The sequence below is a fragment of the Rhea americana genome, unplaced genomic scaffold (genome assembly GCF_003343005.1).
Source record: "Rhea americana isolate MKP2758 unplaced genomic scaffold, rheAme1 scaffold_8, whole genome shotgun sequence".
Lineage (NCBI taxonomy): Eukaryota > Metazoa > Chordata > Aves > Rheiformes > Rheidae > Rhea > Rhea americana.
This window is the reverse complement of record NW_028186978.1, coordinates 1661780-1687443: the sequence shown is the minus strand read 5'-3', so window position 1 is coordinate 1687443 and position 25664 is coordinate 1661780. Positions and strand designations below refer to the sequence as shown.

Genomic DNA, 25664 nt, shown 5'->3' with positions numbered 1-25664 from the left:
TTGCTGTGCTATAAAATGGGTTTGGGTTGCTATTTAAGAGGCTTTCTTGAAGTGCTTCCAAACCATGAATTCCTTCTGACAGGTTCTGGCATCACAGTGACGCAGGCAGCCTGAGGCTGTTCCAGCTTAGGCTGTGATTTTCTTAACGTCACAATTTAAGTAGAGTTGGGTCTAGTTAGCAGTGATGATGGACCCCCTCAAGGAAAACCGAGGTGGCATAGGAGATGATGTCAGTTCGTTATCGACTCTGGAAGGGGGATAATTATGRCCTGTCTTCTTCAAACTGAGATGACTCTGGTCCTTCAGAAGGGAGCTAGCAATGTGAGAGCTCCAGCAGCTCACCCACGCCATGGCTCATCTCCTGCTAATTTTCACAGCAAAGGGACTACCCACCTCATGACCCGAGGTGATCCAAGCCATCACCAATAGTCAGAGGCTCAAGTACAACATCTACACTTATGTCCGGCAGACTGCAGCATGCTGGGGGGGTTAGATGTGTTGGCAGCCTAAATCCAGACCTATTTAAAACAAATTGTACTTGCTTTATTGTAAATATTACWGTAATGGCCCATCAGTGCAGATGGCTAATTCACCCACCCTGGCCAGTTTTCTAATACAGAATAATCTTAGGGCTACAACAAGAAAATTTTCCCCGGTTCCAAAATATCACCTCCTCCACACCAGATATGAACACTGAGCATAAAAGAAAYGACAGACTAAACAAAACCAGCAATGCATTTAAATATTTATACTACCATCTGAGATATGTTTCTGTTTTAGTATTTTTTTGCAGTGCCTTAGATCAATGTTTGGTGGTTTATCTATCTTCAGCTGATTGTACCTTCTGTGGTTTAAGAACTCCTATACTGCCCTGAAACAAGTTGTCCTCCTGGAAGGGCAAAACCAAATGCTCAGCACTCAACAGCTTTTGTTTATAGTGGTGTTATATGGAGGGAGAAGCAGCAGGAAGAAGAAAGAGAAATACCTAACTATTTAGTGACTGTAAACAGAACAAGAGTCTCACAGCAAATTAGTTTCCTYTTTCTTTAAAAGCTAACTGAAGATGTGGCAGCATCACATAGGAAGGCTTGTTGAGGACTTAGATATTGGTATTAAGGAGACCTTTCAAAATTGAGCACAAACAATTCTACAAAGGTTAACCACATCAGCCTCCAGAGATGGTACTGTTTACTACGAGCTTGTCTGCATGAGGGAAATAAACGATTACCAGAGTGGTTGTGCAATAATATCTCAGCCACAGTATGTATATTATATGGGTAGAAATACATATCCCAGAAGAGTGCCCCTGGAGACATCCCTGCTCCAGAGTAAGAGCATTCACCAGAGAAGCTGCCCTCACCTAAGAACAGCACTGTAACCGCACACCCAACTTTATTATGGATTAACTTCCCCGAAGGCTCACACAGTTTCTTTGGGGTAACACCCACCCTCTCTCCCCTTGCCCCATTCTCTGGGCTTCCAGCAGGGACTGGGGATCTCAGAGCAAATCTTAGTTTCCCAAGGCCACTGCACCCTGCAGCACCAGGCTCTGCACCCCGAGCTCCACTCTTCATACTAGGTGGTGGCTGGGTAATTATGCCAGGTGTTCAAGCCTATAAAGATACCTGCCCATTCCTTTAGCCCACAAAGAAGCAGGTATACCGAGGCACAGACAGACACGCCAATGGATACAAGTTACACAGGGAAGAGACTCAAGGGCTCCATTTGCTACTGGGACAAAAAAAAATAGATCTTTTTTTCTTTCCTTTGATTAATTCACATGTTAAAAGTATTATTTTATCACTGCAGCCCAAATAAGCTTGAGGGGGAAAAAAATCTCCCAAATTAGTAGGCAGGCTTTTCTGGCAGCATCCCTTCTAATGGAACCTAACTTGCAAAAAGATGATTCATGCAGTCACCCTTGTCTAGCAGTTAGGAGGTGACATTTTTCCATACTTCAGGCTTTGGAGCTCAGTGAGAGCCAGATTCTCCTCTGCACTTGGAAAACAAGTTAAAGGCTACCCTTTAATCCTTGTGTAATAAAAAGTCTTTAGGGCTTGCTACGTTTTTGTTCACATTGTCTCCACAACGGAGACTTGGCTTTGTGAATTCTCTATACCACCAGAGTAGAAAAAAACCAAAAGGAGTAGAAGTAGTCTCATAGAGCCCTGACTGTAGGAGCAGCATTCTTCCCCCTTCAGATATCGCAGCATTTCTCACAGAAAAAAGTGAGTGAAAATAAAAGACATCCATTTACCTTCTAATAAAGCTTTAACTGAAGGTTTTATCTGATTTATTATGCACAAAGCACAAAAGAGCTTGAGACTTGAAATAGTCTGAAGCTCTGGAGCTGCATCCAAGTATTGATAGAGCTGAAGGGTGGTRAGCTCAGGGATCCATCCCAGAATCATGGATTAATCCAAATCAATGCGCTTAGCTCTAGATCTAACAACRCACCTTTGGTTTGCAAGGAGAGGGGCCATTTCTTTTCCATGTGACTGTTTGAGAAGACATGGAAAGAGTGCTCTTCGCAAAGGAGTTAAAGAGAGGGGAGAGAACGCAGGGGACCGCAAGCAGCACAGCTGCTCTTTTTGGAAACRTAAGAGAGGAAAACAGAGGTGCCAAGGGAGTTGTCAGCAGCGGACAGCCCAGTAGGTGATTCCAAGCTAATGCTTCACATAGTCATAATCTTTTCTTGAAAACATTGCTCAGGAAAACTGGGTCTGGCTAACTTTACAAATAACAAACACCACTTTAAAAACACCCATGTAAATTAGAAAATCACACAGGATCAAATTTCCCTGTTTCTCTGTCTGGGTAGTTCTGAAAAATGAGAGTACAGGAGCAGTCTCAGCRCAGATTCTGCAACTAAAACAGCGATGTATCAGCCCTCTCCTCCTCGGGCATGACCACGTGCAGGGAACGCCTGAACAAGGATCTCAGCCTGGCTTTCAGCTGGGGGCTCCAGCCACACGACCACCTTTCTCACCCTGGCTGCCCTTCATCTCGCTCCTCTGCAAGCCTCCTGGGGCAGGGAAGGCAGGCTGCTCTCCGAGGTCTGCACAGGACCAGTTATTCCACCAATTCCCAAGAAACAAATAATAAAATTATATCCTTGGGCTCTGCAGGAAGTCACACACATCAGGAGGCAAAATATGACCTCAGGTTTGTTTTGAAATCCTGTCGGTGTACAGCTGAGCAGCAAGAGCGCCGTGGCAGCTCTCAGAGGGACACAGGTGCTCCCTGCTCTCCTCCTCTGCGCCGGGGTCTCTGGCTCCGAAACGGGCAGGACTCSGAGGTTTAGTGGGAGGATGGAGACACAAGGAGGGAGGAAGGGAACGTAGTGTCTCGAGTGCTATCAGTCAGAAAGAGAAGGGGGAGAAAAGCGCGCAGAAGCTTTTGGAACCAAGATCACCAAGATCAAAACTGTAAGGCTTGAATTTCTCTGGAACAAATGAAAAAAGCAAAAGCCAAGCCCTCTACTTTTTTGTCTCTTGGAGACCAAGCTAAAATGAACCTGCCGAAACGATTCCTGCTCCGTCCCGATCTTTGAGGTCGGTGGGAATCAGAGCGCTTTCCCAACCGCTAGCTCTGCCTCCCCTGCAGCTTCTTCTGCAGCTTCTGCCACAGGTAACGGGCTCCTTCCCCCTTCAGCCTCCTGACACCTCCCGTGGAGATGTGGATAACCCTTACAAGGAATAGCGTCGAGGCTGGAGACAAACAAGGGAGCCTTAGGCACTCTTGAGCTTTAGCTGCAGATGATGGATCTATTTTACCATCAGCCAGGCTACTCTCCTGAAGGCAGCCGGTTTAAAAGAGGGAAACTGGTCACTGTAAAGTCATGGAATTTGTTTCTACCAAGGCTGTGAGATAAATTTCAACAAAAACAGGCGAAAAGTCAGGATTTTGTAAGATCTGTTGTCATGCAGCAACTACTGTCACAAGGGACAGGAGAAGTGGAGTCTGAGGTCTTATGAAGCTCCCACACAGTGTTTTTTGGGGGTGAGGTGGGGGGAGGCATTCCAGAGATTGCAGAAGCTGGAGTCCATGACATTTATCTATATTGTCTAAATTCATTCACCCACGTGTCCTCAAGGGATGTTTTGTTTTTCAGAATTGCTGTTTCTGCTAAAATCAAAACTAGTGTTATGAATCAGAGTTAGAAGTTTCTCTCCCCTAAAATACAGCTTCTTACTATTGCATCTCTCTTTATATACGTAAAAAAACCAGATGCTTGTCCTTGTTCATAAAGCCTCATTTTTCTTCCTAATTCATTCCAATTAAAATCAACAGTCATTTGTTGAAGTCAGTGGAACAATAGCTATGTAGAACCAATTTAAGTGAGGAGAAGATCAAGCCTGCTGGTATTACTCTCTTCACTTCTTTCTCCATTTTGCATAGCTTCCTCTGAGCAGAAATAGCAGATAGCCTAATAGCTGGAGAGAAGGTCCAGCGGCCAAGCAAATCAACCAAGTAAGAAGAATTAAACCACAATGGGGGGGAACTTATCATACCTATTTCCTTGGCTTATTTTATGTTTCATTATTTGTAGTGGGCTTCAACATATAGGGCAGCTGCAACTCTTTTAAGGATTTCAGTCCAGGTGGTAATTTAACTAGCAAGAGCATCAGTAGATAAAATTCTGACATTAAGTGTCAGCTCTAGAGTTGAACTATTTCATGGCCTGGCTTAACCTGTGTTTAGTCTAACAGATAAATGTTTAGAGTTCACCAGGACTGCTGAAGTGAAGTTAATATAAAGAAAAATCTCACCAAACCTGGTCAATCCATAAACCTTCCTTTGTTTTTAGCCTTTAGCTCAGCACATTTTGCTGAAATTAAGCTCAGCAGCTTAAATTCAGTTTACTCGTACATTAATCCATAAATTTAAAATAAGAGGCAGAACCACCTCAGGGCTTGCAGTGTCGCAACAGTCTGAGGAGACACAAGACACATGGCTTAATGTGCTCATCACCATTGTACTTAAGCTCATGGGTCTTCAACAGATCCAGTCAGCCAGTTTCYCTGTCTTTCCTTTTTCCCTCTGCTCTCCTTGAATGAGACAACTTTCTCAAGGGACTAGTCATTTCAGAGGCATTAGGTGCCTGGAGATGAGAGAAAGGAGCAGACAGGGCTTCACCACCACTACGATGAGGAGGACATGGCCGGCAGGCTCTGTGTCTGAGAAAACCTTGTGTTTTTATACTACCCCATTGCTTGCCCCTCGCCTCTCTCGCTCCCCCTTGCTGGATAGGAGAAAAATACTGCCACGGCGCAGTGCAGCGTTTAAGCCACTCTTCCCGCTAACTTTGATCCCTCGGTACGGCTGCTTCCGAGCCGTGCAGACACGTCTCATCGGTGGTTTGTGGGAAAGGCAAGAGCGGAGGGTAAAGCAGGAGTTCAGGTGAAGAAAGGGAAAGACAAAGATTTAGAATAGACAGGAGCAGCCAGGCAGAAAATAGTTAAAGAAACCAAAGCAGTCTGGCACTGCTGATGACAGGGACTGAACTAGTATCACAAGGCATGGCAAGGAAACCAAAAGGAAGACTCCTGTATAGGGCTTCAAACCTGCAGTTCTCCCTTCTCCCCAGACACGTACAGGACAGAGGCAGCCAGCTAACGCTTGGCAGGTAGCGCCAAGACTGTTTATGCAACACTGCAAAAAGGTAAGCACGACGGAGGTGCAAACTGTTATTTTTACCCAACATGCAGGCAAATCAAGCGCTCTCAGTACAGACAAAACCCTTCAATCTGTCAGCTGAGAGCTCTGCTGGTGTTGTAAAGCCCCACAAGGCACAAAATCACTATAGTATTTTTTTTTTTTTTGCACACATTGCCGACCTCTATTTGCTGGGGATTTGAAAAGCCGAGACACGAAGCGCAGGAAGAGCTAAGCAGCAATTAGCAGACGTTATCAGAAGRCAAAGAGACTTTCACAAATCTGTGAAATGCATTTTCTCTGTAAGAATGTGCCTCTCTGCAACAGTGACTTAGCAAAAATATGATGGATGTAACTAAGTATCTGCTGAGGRAAGCGGAAGGGCAAGGGCAGAAAAAGGATGACTTTGGGAGGTAGACTGAACAGGAACAAGTGGCTTTTGGAAGTACGTGACGTGGATTACAGTTCATCAGCTGTAGAAGAGGGCTACTTGGTTTCAGCCTCCCCTTATAAATTTCGTTTTTTCACTTGGGTCATGTTACTATTAGTCAAGCTTAGATCACGAATAAGGCAGATCTGTAAGACTTTGCATTTATTTGCTCTGTCAGCTCAACATATTTAGTGCAAGTCTAAATGTACACTATATATCTTATTAAATGCTCTGTCCTGTTTTGGTCTGTTTTCTTCTGATTTATTTTGAAGYAAAAGACCACAACTGTAAGCGCCTTCAAACTTACAGATGCTTAGACCACTGGGGACAGAGCAGAAAATAGTGAAATGCAGCAACCATTACTGTCCAATTTCATTATACTCATGCCTTGGGAGGATAAAACAAGAATGTGCTGGAATTCAATCCCCTCTGAGAGGAGAAATTGGAAGCAGTATGTTTGCCAGAAATATGCTCAGTCCTCTAAAAATCATCAAGATAAGCAACACTTAAACGCAAGACTTATTAAAATGAGCACTGAGAAAAATTTAGAGACGCAGCACCAAGGGAAGTACATTCCTATGGCCATACTTGTGACCCACGATGACACGAAGCAGCTGGGAAGCGGGCAAGGGGAATACGGCATTTTGCTAACATCAGCAGCTGTTCAGGGGGCGCAGGACTCTGCCAGTCCTATGCCAGSTCACTGCAGAGGGCACGCAGACCCCACCGGTTTGTAGCGGTCCCCCCTGGACACCCAGGACAGGATCTTCTCAGCACGTCTAGGTTGATCTGGCTAATAGTACCAGTATCTCCAGTGCACTCGGGGTTGAGGCAAGGCAGCAGCAATCAGCACTTTCAACTACGCTCTACCCTGCAACAGATCCCGACGGCAAAAGTAACCCTAGCAGTGCCAAGAGCAAAAGAGAAACCCCAGCATATACACGCTGCTTTTAGGGAAGGACTGTACTCATACTTTCTCCAGCACTGCCATCTCCCTGCTGTCATCCTGAACCAGSTAATGCTGAGGCAAAAAGTTCAAACCCAAATTACTGGTGTGGCTCCCTTTGGGAGCTGACAAGGGCAAGTCACAGCCATCTCTTGGGATCCCAGCTCCAGCTGCGCTACTGCAAAACCTGTTTGGTGAACGACTGTGTTACAACAYGTCTGCTATACATATGGCATGCTTATTTCTGACTGTAATTTAACCTGTTGGTAGGAGAGTCTGGTACATACCAAGTGAAATAGCTTTGCTCATCCCTATCAGCCTACACATCTCCACGTCATAGCAGCAGCACAGCACGCTCTGCTTCCAGCAGCTCTCCTGCAGATCACAGGACAGATTGGCTTGGTCACGCCTATCTATTCTCCTTAAAAGCATACATATGTGGGACATTTTTTGGCTTTTCATATTGTTGAGTTATAAAATCCTCAAGTGAGGAGGTCTCCACTGATGCTCCTATGAAACTATTCCGTTACTCACTTTACAAGGAAAGGAAGGTTAACCCCCCCATCCAACCAACAGTGGGACATCATCCATACTAACTGAATGTCAAAAACAACATATAACTGTAATGCTTACCACATACAGGAAGAGAAAGAAAATACCTAGAATTATGCATTGCTGATCAATTTCTATAGCTGAAATTTATAACTGTAGAGACATTTTTGTTAATTATTTTATCTTAATAATTTGCATAAATAATTTGCAATGAGTTAGTGAAAGAGGAAATAGAAAAAAACCCAGATTGGCTCAGAAGATACAATAAGCAGGAAAGCATTCTTCTATGGAGAGAAGGCAACAGGAGTCAAATCCTCTTTCGCTCTTTACAATGAGCACAGATTTAGAAACTGCAAATACGTTGTGTTAACCTGCCCTTATACCACGTGTCACGGCAGTGTCATGAAGCAAGACCACTCCACATGGACCACAATGGTGGTTATTTCTTCCTCACCTTGGTATCTGCTACATCAAACTCGGTGTACTGATAAGAAGAAGAGAGAATAAATACCAGGGCAGATACGGTCGATGCTATGTTTGATGACTGCAAAATTGCGCCTGTCTTCAGTGCTGAGAAAAGCAAGACTTTATCGATAAAATTTGATGGTGATGTCAACAGAAATTTGATACAAAGGAAAGAGCAACTTCCCAGAAACRTAGCTGGATTTGCCCACTATTAGCTAGCCTCTTTTACTTCATTTCGGGAGAATATGTTGTAAAATACGCAGAGGTTATGGAATTTTCACAATTCATTTTTTGTGTAAGTGTTGTACAGCACCTGTAGTAACCTTCAATCATTTCATTCACTAAGTTGTTACTGAATTTGCTTCAATCTATATTCAGAATCATTTTTCAATTAATAAATTAGCCCAAGGATTCACAGACTAAATTCAGTCTTCACCAATTACAACTTTGTGAAARCCTAAGGAGAAATTCAGCTTTCTAATATGTAAAAAAGGATCATACTCTTATCCCACAATAGAATTCAGCTTCAAGCCAGGAATTCTTTTGCAATTATGACGTTTTAGTTAGGACATGCAACATGCCACTTACAAGTAGGTACCTCCCCTGAGACAGCAATTCAGCACAAAGGGACAAAGTTTGACCCTCTTTTTTAAAAATGACTCCTCAAGCAGCCACATCTGTGCTGACGTACGGAGTCTACGCTATGAGTCCAACAYTGCCACTGCTGTTCCTGCAAAACCTCCACGTTTGTATCCTGTGCACACACACCCAGGCACTGTATGGCTCAAGGGGACAGTTTGGACRCTCCAGTCACATGCCAAGAYGCAGAAAATCAATTCTAGTTCTTGAACGACAGCTCTGTTCATGGAGAAGGTCATGAAACACAGCCAGCTGCTTCGTAGTCCAGAGACCTTGAAGGCAGATTCTCCAAAAAGGTCAAGAGTATTTTTTTAAAAAAGGGGAGGGGGTCCTCAAACCTACTAGCCTGCTTCACTACAACGGAACAAGCAGTACTGCAGTCGATCTCAGAACCAGTACTCAGAGCAGGATTTAATCTACAATGCGCACAACAGCACTGCAAGAACAGCATTTATTCCAGTGTTGCAGGACAGCCCAATTCCACCAGATTTGTCAGAGAAATAGCTCAAGGAAAAATATCCTTGTCATGCTGCCAGTGCCAGTGCTAAACTAGGTTAATTGTCAGAGAGATGCAGAGGTCGGCCAAACTCGCAGCATAAGGCAGTGCAGCTTAATGTCAGACAAGAAATGAATGCACGTTGCTTGCATACAACCACCACCTTCCGCGACTCCCTTCAGCTTGCTCCTTCCTCCCACCCCACCCTGCTCTCACAGGGCCTCCTCGGGGCTTTCCCTCTCAGTTCCCATCCCAGAGCAGATCTCCTGTCAGGAAGTGGCCYGCAGGAAGGTGAACGTTTCCTCCTTTCGTGTCCTATTACATAAGCAAGGCATGCAAGGACGCTTCCTTCAAGAACCCACCCATAGGTAGGTTCAGACATAACTGAGGCATAACTAATTCATGGAAAAAAACCTTTCTGCCAACSATTATTGCACTGTCTTTTCAGCTTGACATGATTTCACTTTACTGGCTAGCTCGAGTTTTACTTTTGGGAAGAAAATACACTTTTTGTGAATGACACTGGCCAAAATTGGCCTTTTCCAGAGGTGCCAGRGGGCTCCAGCCATGAGAAAATGTGCCAGCAGAGTAAAGGTCTAATTCTGACCTCAAGTGTGCGTAGGAGGCTGTGAATGGAGTAAGGCAAGCTTCATGCATGCACAGAAGGAATAAGGCCGGATCTTTCTCAAAGTGTAACAGAAACAGCAGCTTTCATGACACACAAAATTCCTAGGCAGAGTCAACAAATCCATAAAGCTCTCCAAATGTTTCTGGTTGCTAGAGCTATCCCAGACAAATATATTCCTGCTCAGAGCATCACAACACTGGGGAAAAAATACCAGTTGGTAACAGTCCCATACTCGTGTCATGAAAATGCAGCACTCTTCCCTCAGTTGCAGAAACAAGGCAGGATGTGCAGGCAGAGAATAGTACCTTTCTGGGGAGACTGGGGCAGAACGGGGATGTAGAGAGCAGAAATCCACCCCACTGCTCCATGGATAACACTGCATATTTGGCAGAGTGCAATGAGTCCTGGATCAAAGAACTCAGGCCAGGCTCAGGACRGTCATAATCAGTAGAAGCAACTACTTTTCATAGTACCTCCTATACTAGCAGTACAGTGTGCATCAGTCCTGAATACAGCACAGCCAGACCTAATSTAGGTAGAAAATTCAAACTGGGCACCTCAACGCCATGAATTTGGCTAAAACCCTTTCCTTGCTTTTAAAAATAATGTAAAACATTTGCAGTTTGTCTACCTGGTCTTCAGCTTGGGAGCTTTCAAGCTGTATTCATAGTACTATTTCAAGGCTTACTGTGCAGTTCTGAGSGCTGGAAGCATTCCTCTTCTTGAAGGAATGAAGATGAATGTAGAAGGACCACTGATTGCTTTTCAAGCTGAAAATCTCAGGTAAACTCCTACCTCTGGCTGCAAATTATGCTCACAGTCAGTACAGTGTGTGGATTATCATCATATAAGAGATGGTTTGCAACCTGCTCCCTAATTCCCTGCCCCTGCCTCCCCCTTGGTAACTCACTGGTACAGCAGGGACTTGTGCTGGCAATCACACCCTATCTTGCCTGCTTAAAAGAAATCTTATCTCAAGCGTATGTAGCTGTTCCCATAGAGCATAGCAATCAAATACAGCCCTGACCATGGTATTCACCCAATACAAAGTTTGCGGGTTTGCCACACATGCTATGTGGTCAGTGGCGCCAGTCTGTAAGGCCCATGCAGACTCAGGAGTGCAAGCAAGAGCCCGTCAGCAGGGAGAGGAGGGGGCACTCTGCAGAAACCCAGCTGCTGYGTCAGTATTGTTACTATTGCTTAACTTCTTAAAATCTTATTAATTTGCACCATCTCAGATGCAGTCCCCTGCTCGCAAGACCTTTGCTTAGCCTAGTGAACACTGAAGCATGACAGCACCTTTGCTGTGACCCTGTGTGCACCAGCAAACAGGAATATGCCCATGGTTTCCTCAGTTGCAGATTTTCTATATACTTGGGCTTCTGTCCTCAGCAGGGAAGAGAGCCAGCGAAGGAGCAAGGGAGAACGGCAGCTGAGCAATGACAGAGCCAGGGTGGAGGGAATAAACACAGTTAAAGACCAGGACAGACACTAAGCAGGACTGGGAAGAGGCAGAGCAGAAGTGGAAGAGTGAGCAAGAAGGCTGGTGGCCTAGGGTCAGGCACAAGGTGGGGGGCACCGCCTCGGGCTGGGGAAGTGACACTAACTGTTGCTGGAAATGGTGAGAGACATCCCAGACGTCTGATGGAAAAAACAGCTACCGGGAGGATTTGCTGCCCCTGCGGAGAGCTGGGGAGGAAGCAGAAAGGGAGCCTGAGAGCAGCCAGAGCCTGCTGCTCATCTGGGCTGCGGTAGCTGCTCGCGTTCAATGGAAGCCTTAAAGGCAGCACTGGGAGATGATGCCCAGATCAGGAGCTGTCCCAGTGGTACCAGAATTTACCATGTTTCCGTCATGGCTTCTGCGTGAGGCTGTAGCATAGAAGTGAAGCTAACAGACCTCAATGGACCAGTGCTTTTCTGCTTTAATTCATGTTAGTTCTGCTTTTCCTGAGAGGCATCCAATTCTAGCATACTGCAAAAGAACTCTTCACTTTTTATCTGAATGTGCTTTGTACTGGCTGTTTAATGTAAATGCTCTGATTATTTTGTTTATATTTTCATTCTTAAATCTTTCTATTCATTTTAAACTTTAGTTTCTAATACTTTGCAGTTTTAAATTAATCTCACAGCTTAACCCTGACACAGATTTTCATACGCACAGCTTTGCACAAAGTAAGGATGCTAACACGTGACCATACACTGGACAAATACGTTAGCAGAAAAGGTGTTCCAGGCTTACCAATTTTCTCACAAATATTGSAGGCAATATGCACTGCCCAGCTGCCCGAAGGGCTCCTGCACGCTCTAATTTCAGTGCAGCTACGCTCRTAAGCACAGGCTTAAAGGCAGGCGCAAGTTTGACCACCACCAAGTTGAACAAAAGTTAAAAAAAAAAAATGCATGTGTAAGTTGTATGCTGGAGAGGGGTCAAAAGGACTCAGCCACTGTCAGCCTCAAGGAGCCCATTCTACAAACACATCCATCGGGCATAACTCCTTCATCCTGCAAACCTCGTGCTGTACAAGGAACTGCGTGGGTACAAAACACAGGGAAGTTTGTACTTGCAAAGATGGAAGGATTTCATAAGATCAAAATTAAGTGTTGCTCTGGCAACTTCTGTAAATGTCACGTTGGTCCTGTACTGAAAATGAGGATCTTTGAGGGGATTAGTTGATTTGAAAACAAGATACTATAATTTTCATCTCTTATCTTTCACAACGGAATTCTCCTTTCACCTAATATCTTGAACTAAATTGTGCTTACCATAAAAAGACATGCCCAAAGACACTGGAAGACAGTTGGCACTTACATCTCYTTTCAAATTGAATGAACAGAGAAACAAAATTTTACTGGCTATTCCAGCCAAAGTGCTGTTTTGAAATGCAGAGAATAGTTATCCTATAAAAATCATATGGGGAAACCTGACCCAGTTAATTTGGTAAGATTCTTTTGACCGTTTCACGTAAAACTGAAGAGCGGTAAGAAAAAAAAAAGAAGTAATTTTTAGCATGCAGAAGCAGCAGATAAGCCTTCTAAAAAACAATTGATTTTTTATAAAAAAGGTTCATTCAAATTAGTGGGGTGGATGTAGCTGTTGGATTAGCAGCACTGACTAAAGGCAGGAGCGGTCTAATCTTCCAAGCGAAGCCCTGCCAGCAAACCTGGCTCTGACACCTGCTATTCCAGCTCGCGACCTCTGCTGAGCAGGCAGACTGCCCGGCATCCTCCCAGGACGGCCACCTGGTGAGCACGGCCACATGCCCAAAGGGGGATTACATTGAAAACCAACAGTTTCCACGTGACTGAGGTCCTCAGAAGGACACGGAGAGGTTTTCCGCTGTCTAGTCATGCATCCTTTCCCTCGCTATTGTATCTCTAAGCGGTCTGTTGAGGTCCAGGCGCAGGGATCCCTTCTGCAGGTGAGACCCGGCTGCACAGAGTACGACTCTCAGAAGTAACAGGACCAGCAGCGGAGGGGCGCATCCCATGGCGCCAGCAGTACTACCAGCACCTCCCTGGCAGAGCGGTTGCCCGCAGCTGCTCTGTTTTAATGCATGCGGGCTGCCTCTCTGTCCACATACCTTGCTTTTAAACCAGGAGAGTAATAGGCCCCACCTGAGAAGAATTCCTGGACAAATATTTCCTTTTTGAGTACACTTTACGTAGGAGAGACTAGATGCCTGTTGAACCTACTTTACTAGGATCTGAAGGAGAAGGCATGTGTGCAGGATGGTGTAGCTAGACAAGGTCTCCATAGACCTCGAGGACSTTGCAGACCCTCACAATGCTAAGGGCTACTGGGTTTCTGTGGATACATCCTACCCTCTCCCAGAGACTCAGCTAGAGAAACCTCCCAGATTTCTGTTCTTCTGCAGGGGGGTTTCACGGGCCCCTTTCCAGAAGGGAGCACCTTGGCTTAACAACGGTTRCTATTAACATTTTGGTAAATCTCGAGAGCTGCAAAAGTGCTGAGATGTTTGATGGGGTGCAAAGGAGGGACAAAGTCCAGGCAAGTGGTTTTAGTGCAGGTGACAGTGTCAGGAGATACGGATTTGCTCTCTGAGAACACCTATCATTATTGAACTGCTAAGACAGAAAACTAAAACCAGCAGCACTCCACATCTGTCCCATGAAATGCCACTGCAAAACGTGCGCACACCTATTTCCACCTGCCTGACACTYGACTGAGATGCAAAGCTCTAACACAGCCTCTCCCCAACTTCATTTCTCCTCTTCAACTCTTCCAAATTCCCTTTTATTTCTTAACTAGATTCAAGAGCTTACATCTCTGGAAAGGCTTTGGGCTGTATTATAATCCCTATTCCCCAAACCCATTCTGCACTTAAGAAAAAAAATGCCCTCAAACCATAGCAACCTCCAACGAACGCTACRCAAATAACCTAATCTTTATTTTAAGAGGGTGAAAGACAAGAGAAGGGCGGTACGAGCGGGAGCGCAGCGCCAAACCCAGCAGCCGCATTCGACCTCTGGCAGCGACCGTGGTGCTCGTATCTGCTCACCCTCACGTTTCTCCTGGCCGGCCTCAGCTCCCCTCGGCTGGCATCTTTGGTGGCTGCCAGCCAACAAAATAACGCGTCCTGACCGAGGCCAGCATTTGTCCTGGCCTGCAACCAAAGACAGTGCAATAATGAAACAAAAACATTTTCTGCCTACTACAGTCTACTTTCGAGCGGCGGGTTTGATGCACCTCCCAYGGGTGACGGCCCTGGACGCACGTCCAGGTCCCCACCCGCCGCCTCCGGGACGGCTCTCCGCTGCCAGCGCGACTATCGTTTCTGCGGGTGRGAAGGCTAAATAAATAAGAGATGAATAACTACTGCACGGAGCAGCCCTCTACCCTTGGAGAACCAGTGAACCTGAATTTCCCAAGAAAAGCTACGAGGCTGCGTGCGCGCATGTGCTCCGATTAATCTCATCGGTTTGTTTTCCTGGAAACGAGACGTCCCAGATGCCATTGTTTCCATTAGAAATGCTCTTCTGCTCTGTTCTCAGCTTGAATTTTCCCRTAGCCTGCTTTGCTTAGCTGGCCCTTCTTTCTTTTTTTTTTTYTYTTTTTTTTTTTTTTTTAAAAAAAAGATGTTCTTAAACAAAATACTATTAAATTAAAATGAGGACTTAGCTGTAACCTTCAAATCCAGATTTGTTGTATGTTTAGAAACACATAGAGAAGTCCTTAGTACTGGCAGAAAGAATAACAAAATCATTTWTAATTGCCATGCATATCACACAAGAATTTCAAAGGGGACTTTCTGTTTCTGCAATACACTGCTGGCGGTAGAGACAAAAATCTTCTGTTAATTAATATCACTTGTACTAACCACAACTGTTACTGAAACATTCCTACTGTAGGCACAAAATGGTCATTTATTATTTCTGAGCAGAATTAGCTATTTCATTCATGTTTTCCAAAGAATATTTTAGCRTTTTTTTCTTAAAATACAAGAAGACAAAATTAATTAAAAATATGCTGTAGCAAATACCTATTTCTGTTCACGAAGGCCCAATAATTATTGCAATAACATCCAAATACAAATTAAACTAGTACCATTTTCTAACCATACGACAGAATATTTATTTTACGGGTTGGAAAGCTCGGCTACRGGGCTGTCTGGGATTTTTATTTTTTAAGACACGAGGATATATACGTGATCACTATACTGATATTTGCATTAGAGAGAAAATAACATTCTGCTGCAGGCACAAATACAAATAAGGGAATTTTTTCCCCTCTCTCAAGTGAATTATTTCTGGTGGAAGGGTTCTTGGTGCTTTGCTACAGGCATGCAGATTTACACACCGAGCCTTATGTGTGTACACATGCAGGGCTCTGCTGAGGTTGTCTATCTGTGATGCCCTCCTCTACGCCCAGCTCCTGTGTAAGGCTATTTATGGAAAGTAAAGAAGAGACGCAGATTCAGAAATGGAAAACACTTGAAACCCAACAACCACTGARAACGTCAGCACAGAAAAGCAAAGTTGATACGGAAAAAGCCTGTTTCATTCAGTATGCCTCAGCTGCTTCCACATGGAGAGCAAAGCGATGGGGAAGTATTACTATTATTAGCCCTTCGGTTGCGAAGCAGCTCGATTATGGCGTTGTTTTAAGCTATCGGCAAGATGTTTTGAGATTTCCTTTGCATACACACACACACAGACACAGAGACAGGCAGAGACACCAAAGCAGGGCACGAGGAGAATCTCCCCGCCGCCRCCGCCGCGCCGAGACACAGACAGACAGAGAGCACAAGGACAGCGCGACTGTGCGTACTCACAGCTCGGAGTACAGGAAATGCAGGTTGCCCACATTGTCTATGTAGTTTGCAGGACTTAGCCAAGGTAGGACCAGCAACAGAAGAGCCTTCATTTTCAGTGCAGGGCTGGCACTGCTGCTGGGTCTCCTCCTTCCCACCTTCTCTCTGTGCTGGTGGGACACACACCTCCAAGCTTGTGTGGCAGCCAAGCCCCTTCTAAACGAGCCTTTCCGTCTCAATGCAATGGTGGCACATTATGAATCGAATTTAAATCCCTGAAACGAAGCTACACTGAAAAATCATTGACCTGTAAGAGGATTACTTGATCTGACTCTCAGATGGGGAGATGTGAGGGTTTAGGGACAGCACAGCATGGTTGGCGAGACAGTGACTTATGCTGCAGAGCAGAATGATGCACGGGGAAGAGACCTGCCTCCTGCAGTATTCAGAGTGGTTCTTCAGAGGCAGCTGGTACGTTTACATCACTGCCCACAAGCAGATGGGTTACGAGCTGAACTGCATCACGGAAGGGTCTAGCTGTCTGAAAAGGGGGGAAAAATGCCCCCCATGGAGTTTTGAAGCAGGCTGTGTCAGAAGACCACACCTTTTTAAAGTAAAAGGCTGCAAAAGATCACAGCCAACTGCTGGCTGTTTGGAGCTCAGTCTGAATTCCTCAAATCAGTCAAATGCTTTTGTGCAAATATAAATCACGTAGCAAACCAAGGACACCTCTCTTCTTGCTCTTTTTTGAACGATGCGAGAGCAAACATTAAAGCATCTCTTTAAACAAGGATGCTTTTAATGCAATGCYGTGTGGTAACTGAAAAAAAAAGTTCTCTCCCCAATTATAAAGCATAAAACACAATAAACTYACCTTGTCCCATCAGTGACCTCATCTTTGATCAGGGCAAGGTTTCGCTTTCTCTCTGAGAACCAGGATTGGTCAGAGATTGATTTATGCAAGAAATGTGAGAATTGCCAGCTACCCTGATGACTTGCATAGAGCCTACTTTAATTTATTCACTGAGAACGCTGATCACATTCAGTTAAGATTTCAGACCAGGTCTGAGCCACTCCCTCCACAAGCACCAGGTTGTTCTTCATCATCATCATCATTATTACTATCAAAGTCATACATATTCTCTCCTCCCTACCGACCCACCAGAGTTAAAAACGCTGTCATTTCAGTCTGCAACGTGCTTGGACATGCCAGAGCTGGTGCCCGAAGAGCACGCTGTCCTTGTCGTCTCCTGCACTGTTTCGAGTTGGCAATTGGATGGCAAGGGAGGTGTCAGCACTTCTGTGATTTAAATTAGGCAGAGGCATAAATACCTTCAGTGATAACTAACGAATGCTTCATTTAAAAAATAAAAACACTGCACACTCCCAACAGACATGAAGTTTCAAAATGACCCAATATGGGTCATTTTGCTGAAACTCGAAAAGTTGCCTCTAAATTCTTCCTGTGGATAGGAATAGCAGCGAGGCTGCCCCACCTCCTAGGAAATAGCAATAGGCTTAAACATAAAAATTTTAGTGAAACTCTCAATGGCAAAGGTACCTTATTACTTCCCACTCCCCTGCTGCTGCCCTTCAGCCTTGCAGCAGCTCAGCCCTCCAAATCATCTGAGGAAGGAAAATAGGATTCATGAGTGGCAAGGAAGGAGCTGACAGCTTGTGCAGCTTTGTCTTGTATTGAACTACCAGACAAGCTTTAAGATTTGATGAGGAGGAGATCACTGCTCTGTCTTTCCAGTTCCTCTTTCTCCAGGTTTTCAAAGCTAGAACTGGGTTGTGGGAAACTTATGTGGGGCAGGACAGAAAGAGAGACTGTGGAAACATGATACTGAGCCAATTCTTCCTCCTCCTGGCTCAGGCCAGGTGAGCCAGAGGCATATGATCTTAAAGATCTCAAGAAAAAAAATCCAGGTCACTGACATTCTGTAAAAAGCACTGGAATAAAACTTGCCAGGCTTTTAMAGAATGAAATTTCCATTCACAGTACTACAATTCTGCAAGGCACATATGAGGAGGACATCSTTATTACTACCTTGAGGGGGACAAACCAAGACACTGGAGTGACTTGCACATGTCCATATAGGARAGTCAGTGCTAGAAATCAAGAATTGTGCAAACTGTTTGGTTTCTATGTAAAAAAGATAATTCCAATCTGCTCATTTTCTGAGCTTTTTAAAACTAATTTTACGGCCAAAGTTCCATCATCTCAAGACAGAAGTCAAAATGGAGGATCCAGAATACATTAAAGTCAGCTACACAGATGGTAGCAGGAAAGGGTAGTTGCACTAAGGTCTCAAGATTTAAACTCGGAATCTGTAGAGAAAGTAGCTCACTGTAGCAAAGTATCAGTCCCTTTACTTGCTTTACTACTGAAATTTGTTTGAATTTGCTGAAATTACTGACGCTTGTCAGGAAAGTACTGAACAAAGGCTGAAAACTGTAAGCAAGCTGGCTCATTTTTCCCTTCAGAAACAGAAAGCGAACCTTGCAAGAACGCAGCTGACCTAGACCAGAGGCTGCTGACACCACCTCTTAACACYGTGAGCCATAAGAGAGCAGCTCCGTGAACAGTGAAATTCAATTCCAGAAGTGGTAGGGCCAAAGCATGCACAACCCCCGCAAATGTGCAAGCACCAAGCCTCAAGTACATGAAAAGTGCTTTTTGCTCTTTGTCCCCCTTGCCCTTTGCAAGGGGATTAACGTTAATGTTTTATTTTTCCTTTTTAATAATGCAAAGCAGTCAACGCTTCTGGTTGGTTAAACCACGATACTACTACTCCATCTCTCTGCTCACATGCCCTCTGACAAAGTGGCACTGCTGACTTTCAGCAAGGTTCAGCCCATGAAGGCCAGAGCCACACAGGGCAAGGGATGCTCCAACACTCAACTCAGTAGTACTGTGCCTGTTCAGGGATCTACCCTCCAGCAGCAGCATCTGGCACCCTGAGCTGGTTGCCCAGAGTTGTATGTAATGCACAGGCAGAAGCATGCACCTAAGACCTTGATTTGTGCCAGTCATTTCGCTGGCCAGCAGAAAAAGGTTGCAAACACAGGTCAAGTCCTAAACACCACCTCTCCTCAAATCTGAGGTGCTCTGCTCTGCACTATGCCRAAGCATTTGCTTGCAGTCAGAAATCACAGCCCTGAAGGTATCTCTTCATATTTCCTTTCAAAAAGGAGATGCAAGGCAAAAGCAGCAGCATATACTTTTACCTAGTAAAATGGAGGCTCATTCATCATCAGCTCTCCTTCCAGAGGATCTAAACTGATCCCTGGAGATCTCTTTCCCAGAACCAGGAGGGAGGATGTCCTGGCCACCAGGATCGGTARGTATGGGCTGGAAACTGGGCAAGGGAAGGACTTCTACGCCATGCAAGAGGGCCAAAGGCTTGGGGAGCCCTGTGGAGTGGTAGGAAAGTGCTCACCTGGAAGGAAAGAGTCCTCAGCTCCAAGCCATGCTCCAAAGACCGATACAAACCAGAATATCTTCTGCTCTACTTCACATATAGGTCATTTGTGAATCAAAAGAGGACTGGAGAAAAGGCAATTATAAAACCCTTAATGTACTACTAAAATATTTATGATAGCTCAGCCTCCCAAACTCACAGATCTCTTCGGACGACTAAATATACACTTCCATTATGCAGCTAACCACCAGATACCCTCACAGAATTGCTAACGATAGCATGAAGTGCCTTGAACATAYTTAGCTCTGAAAAAACAGCAAGATACATTCCAAAAATGGACCAAATTCAAGTCTAGATTCCTCATACTACAGGCATTCACTGGGACTGAATTCGCTAAATCTTTCTTTACGTTAACTGTCTATTTTAATCAGTTTATTGAAGATGCTCTTCCTTCCCTTAAGGAAAAGAGGGGGAAAGCGAAAAATACTCCATTTATCAACAAAAACTTACTGGGTTTGGAAATGCTGTTCCAGGTCGCCGCGTTGCACCACCTCTGAGCAGTGCTCTGTGAAAGGGCAGCTAACCATTAGCTTATCCAGGAGCTTATTCACAAGGATGCTGGACTTTCTGCAGGACTGAAGAATCACAAGTTTGCGRTCCATGGGGCAGAAGTCCTTTTCCAAGAGGAAGTTCGTCAGGCAGGCTGTGCAGAAGGTGTGACCACAGAGCGTGTCTAACGGCTGCAGCAAAGGTTGCAGGCAAATGTGGCAGATCAGATCATCGTCCACTTCTTCCGTGTAGCTGTACAAGTGGTTTTCTTCAGGTAAATGCGCTTGGCCGCAGGTGACGCACAGTGGCGGGGAGCTGTCCTCCATCTCTTCTGGTGACTCGTTCTGGCTCATAATCGGAATTGATGCAATTCAAACGAGGGCAGACGAAAACAACCAACCTGTTTTCTATTTCTGAGAGCAGCAGCGAAGCCTCAGTGCCATCAGATCTGTGGGGAAGAAAGCCAAAGAATTATGGATTGTTTTCTCTTAACATTTATAACAGATATAAAATACTTCAGCAGTTTTCAGAGAAGGATTGCATCTTTAGGATGGGGGAGAGTGAGGCAAAGAAGAGGAAAAAAGGGGAGGGGAGAGAGATTTAAGACCAGAGACTTCATTATTTATTTATTTATTTTTACATCTAGCTCAGCTTACCACTTTTTCTCCTTGTCAGGAAAGATACCAAGATAGGTAGAATACTACAGATATTTATAGATTAAAGATTTTAAATCAGCATAAAACTGCAGTCCGGGTCACCTGGATCTTTATAGTGGTCACATTACTTCTGTTGGAAAAGCAGCAGCATCATGCGTAGGCAATCGATGCAAGACTGTGCAGAAATTAATGGTTACTGCACAAACCACCTCCTCAGCAGAGAAACTGGTAGATTAATCTAACACACACGGGCATGGAAACAACACACACACACTCTGCCAGAGGAAAAAAAGTGCACTGCCTGTAAGAATTCAGAGCTTGCGAGATGTGAGGCCATCCTCTCCTCCTCAGGTTGAGCACTTACAGTCATCCGTAGTGGCATAAATACCTACATTTTGCTTTCCAAAGCACTGAATATCTCAAGTGCTGACGTGAAGTCCATAACACAAGGCCAACTGCTGTATCTCTCAAGATTAGGTCTATTTCCTCCATAATTCACATTAAAGAAACCCAGTATGTCCCTAACCGCAGACCCAATTAGCAAGTGCTGGCCAGAGTACCTGCCTGCTGGTATTTTGAAGATGTAAACACTGTGGGTGGCAGCAAAACTGAATAGTAATTTGTAGTTTTTACTTGATGAACCCTGACTGCTCTTTGGAGCACTTATGTCTCATTACATCTATGTTTATTTTGATATACCTCTTTGAAAATAAACATGAAGATATAAAATATGCAATGGCCTAATTACTACTCTTGCTTGAAAATGTAAATCTTATTTGCTGCTATGCCATAACACTGTACCCTAGCTTCCAGCTTGACTTAATTTGCAGAGACAATTTGTCAGCCTCAGACACCCATGTTTGAGGGCAAATGAGGGAAAGAATAATAATAATAATAAAAAAACAAAAAAACAAAACAGAAAAAGGACTACTACAACTGAGAATATTTTCATTTAAAATAAAGCTAAACCTTATTTTTATGTAAAGCTCATGGGCTTCAAACCTAAGAAATTAACTTTAACATGGCAGGGGGGTTCTGACATAAAGGTAAAATGATAGCCCCACTAACTCTATCCAGATGCTTAAATGTCAAACATTCACTTTAATGCTTTGCTAGATCCTATTCTTATGTAGCAATTATGCTAAGTGTGTGTATGATAATATTTCTTGCTCACAAGACTATGTTTCTGTGTGGTTGCTCTGCATAAGCTCTGTCTCACGATTAGCAGTAGCTTCATTYGTATTAAAAACATCACCCGTTTGAATTCTTGTGAATTTAAAAAATAGTCTATACTGCAATAAATGTTCCCCTTAATAAAAATATTCATCAGAACTTTACATACAATTATTACAGAAAGAAAAAGCATCTTTGTACAGTACAGGAAACAACTCAACCTGATATCTTTATATAGGAATTAAAAAATGTATTATTTGACCCTATTAAGTTGACATATATAGTAAAATGAATCGAGAAAATGACAAAGATGATCATCCTGGATTAAGTACTGAAAAGCTCAAATAACAGAAGAAAATCCCAAAAGATACAAYAGAATTTGGAATTTGTGGTGTTGTGGCTTTAAAAATAGCAAAAAAATAAATTAGAAATCAATAAAATGCGACAAAAATAGCATTGCTCAATTCTTTTCTACTTCAAGAAGGCCCAGCTTCAACCTGACTTTGCTGCCAAATGCAAAAATAAGATTAGCAAGGACTTCAACAGAAGTGGAATTAGACCTGGCCTGTCTATTTCTGACAACGCTRTACTTAAAATGGCTGTGAAATTGGGCAGACCTCTGCTATTTYGGTTAAAGTAAGGGCGCCAGTCACTGCTACTTTACATCTAATGGTGTTGAGTGAGAGCACCATCTCTAAAATACCTAAGGCAACGCTGGCATGCAGCGAGATGGGATAACTCGCATCAAGATAAAGCACAGAAAATTGTAAGCGGACGTAAGTTGTACTATACAAGAAGCTTAGCATGTTCACTCTGGCAAAACTGCAGCAAATACCCTGGCTCTCGGCCTGAGCATATTAACCCGAACATCGTGTGCTCGATGACACTGCCTGTAGCTCAGGGGACACAAAGGGACCATAACGCGGTGGGAGGACAAGTCTCTGCCCCTTGATTCTTTAAGGCTGTATTTATTATTAATTTCTCCAGGTAAAATACATCTGTGAATGCCTTTCAGCGTCTCACCAGCCGTTTAGGGTGAGCTGGAAGAACGGCAGCACGGACAGAGCCGAAGGGCTCCTGACAGCTCGCCTCCACCCTGGCCCTTCTGCACCACCTCCATGGTGGGTGAGAAGACGTGTCTTTGCGTTCGTCTCCAAATCCTGCAAGTTACCGGCAAATCGTGACTGTGATAAATCCAGTCAAGGGAGCAAATCCCCAAGGCCACATTCACTTTTTGCAATACTAGTGAAAGCACCAGGTAACACCAGGCAGTGACAACCCAGACGGGCTGTGGCCAGACCACCTGCTGTTTCTGAAAACCCAAGCAGTCACCGCACGTTCCGGTTACCTCCACTCTATTCGCCAGCCAGTTTACAGGAGTGAGTGACAGGAACCTATCACAGTCCCTTTTGCAAGAGCTGTGGGACACTAAGTGTTTGAGAAATGCCTAGCACCTGGGGTTCCCAGGGGAACGCACTATTTTTTTTGCCGTTTCTCCACTCTCCTGTCACATCCTCTTGTGTTGCTGCACAAACATTAACCTAAACAGGTGTTCTCCCTGTGCACCATAAATCACAATAAGCTCACTCCAGAAACTTGGTTGCTTCGGTGACGTTCCCAAGCATGGAAACAGCTATTTCTTGGCTGCAGGAGGATCTGAAGCTTGTCTCTCGTTAGCTTGCTGAAAGCTCAACCCGTGGCTCCGGTGTAAAGTCCAGCCAGCCCACGACACCACCTTGTGTGGCCAAACCCCCCGTTACCCAAGGATGTGARGCAAGGATTGAACGCACGCACCCGCAGAGGTGGGTAACTGCTCCCAGCTGCAGCGTGAGGAACTGGGGCCAGCAGGATGCCGAGGACAAATAGCCCTAGACTGAGGTCCTGGCATGCCAACAGCCACCTCTTGGTCTCTCGCCAAGCCCCGCTCCTCCCGCCCCCCTCAGCTCCCACGCACAACAACGCGGTGGTTCCCCGATGCAGATTGGGTACAGCTGGGAACAGCGCTGCAGTGCTCAAGTGACTAGGATTACTTTCACGACGACAACTGAGGAAGAGAGACATCGCTGCCCTACGGCCATGTCCTGCCGCAGTAAAAGGGATCCAAGAAGCCCCGGCGCGGGCAAAACGAGCAGAGGCAGCCCTCCGACAGCAGCGGCAGTGCGTGAGACGGGCTGACTGCCTCTGCCAGGCGGACCTGGGCGGCAGAGACTGCAGGCAGCAGGATGCAACCAAAATTAACCGTGCTCAGTGTCAAAGTAAGGGGAAACGCTGCCAGCTGCTTTAGCGTGCCCTTTTAAAGAGGAGCTGGGGACAGAGGCTCCTCGTGACTCTGGAAGAAGCTGATCACTTGCCACATTAAGGCATTTATGGACAGTTATTACTACCGTTGAAGCAAAAGGGACAGGAGAAAAGTTGCACCAGTTCTGTCCTACGTTATGTCCTCAAAAGTTTCCAGGCTTTTCCTGGCTGCATTACAGATATTCTTTTTGAACCTGACATGCTTATGATTTTCCAGTGAAAAATTGCAAGCATGAGATACTGTACCTGAATTTCACAGTGTTTACATAAATTACAAATACTTGCTAATGCCTAGGGAAATGAAAACATCCACGTTAATTAATAACCACCACYAAACCTGTAGGAGGCCTTAATGCAAGTCCTATGGCCTGTGCTATTTAGAAGATTTAGATGATAGACTAGATGATAACAGAAGCTCCTTTCCAATCTGAAAAACTCTTCTGGCTAATCTGGTTGACTTTCACCCACAAAGAACCTTGTTAAATGACTGGACACACTCAAGTAAGGAAGCCATCACTATCCATCTTTGACCGGTGACTGTACTGTCAAGGGCATTAGTGCTGAGCCTGTGGAAAGGAGTTGTTTTGCACATTCTGTTAGAAGTTGCTTTGCAATGTTTGCAGTCATTTATATTTATAACATTAATGTGATGTTGTAACAATCTACATAATTTAGTTCATGTCCTTTTAAGAAGCTTAAAGCCTTGGTGTTAAGCTTCGCTAATAGTTCCTCATGAAAAATGAAGGAGAGAGGGTAAAAGGGATTTCAAATTGATCTGGTGATAACTGGTTTTGTTCTTCCCATTARTCGTGAATAATGAAGCACACTTTGAACGAGGAATCCTGTACAGGTAGATGGTGCTCCATGGCTGCTCAAAAAAGGCAAYAGTTACCTGGCTGAGAGCCTCTTCTTCAAGGCCTGTGCTTGGGGGAGGAGGACGGAGGAATCCTAGGTTCATTTGCAGTCAGTGTCAACACCATCACTAACCTCAGCAGGGCTAGGATGTCATCTTGGGAGCCTTACACTGTCTTAAAATAGGAGCAGGCATAGACCTCTGAGGGTCAGATCATGTAAGCTGTATTTACAGAGACTAGTTGCACCACAGGTGATCGGCAGGAAGAGCTTTTTGAGGTGGTGTTGGTACTACTTCCAAAAAGACAATGCTGTGGTTTGCTGCTTCACTACAGTGCCAGAAGTCTTCAACAATTCAAGCCCCAGACATAGCATATTTGTACAGTGCCTACCACAGCTTAATTCAGATAAATAAAAATAAATACTGATTTATAAATAACAGAAGGCTGTTAGAAACACATAGTAATATAACACTACAGTAAAACAAGCTCCAATCCAATATGGAGAGCTGAAGCACAGGAATTSGGTACACACGAAGACAGAACACTGTCATCTTGGATATCAATACTGCCACAACTTTCAGCCAYAAACTTCAATAAGAATGGTCACATTAGGGCAGAAGTAA

The 25664-nt window shown here is 44.6% G+C and overlaps 1 protein-coding gene across 2 annotated transcripts in view; it reads right to left on the bottom strand.

The window, feature by feature from the left end:
• The window catches only part of LNX1 (ligand of numb-protein X 1), a 67724-nt gene extending 47291 nt beyond the window's left edge, over window positions 1-20433 (bottom strand). The window contains exon 1 of one of the 2 annotated variants that reach the window (XM_085322791.1): window positions 20022-20433. In XM_085322791.1, coding sequence (XP_085178917.1) covers window positions 20022-20413 — 392 coding nt within the window. In that variant the 5' untranslated portion in view covers window positions 20414-20433. The remainder of the gene's footprint in view (window positions 1-20021) is intronic. The other variant, XM_085322792.1, reaches the window with a different exon arrangement.
• Window positions 20434-25664: the final 5231 nt, after the last annotated feature.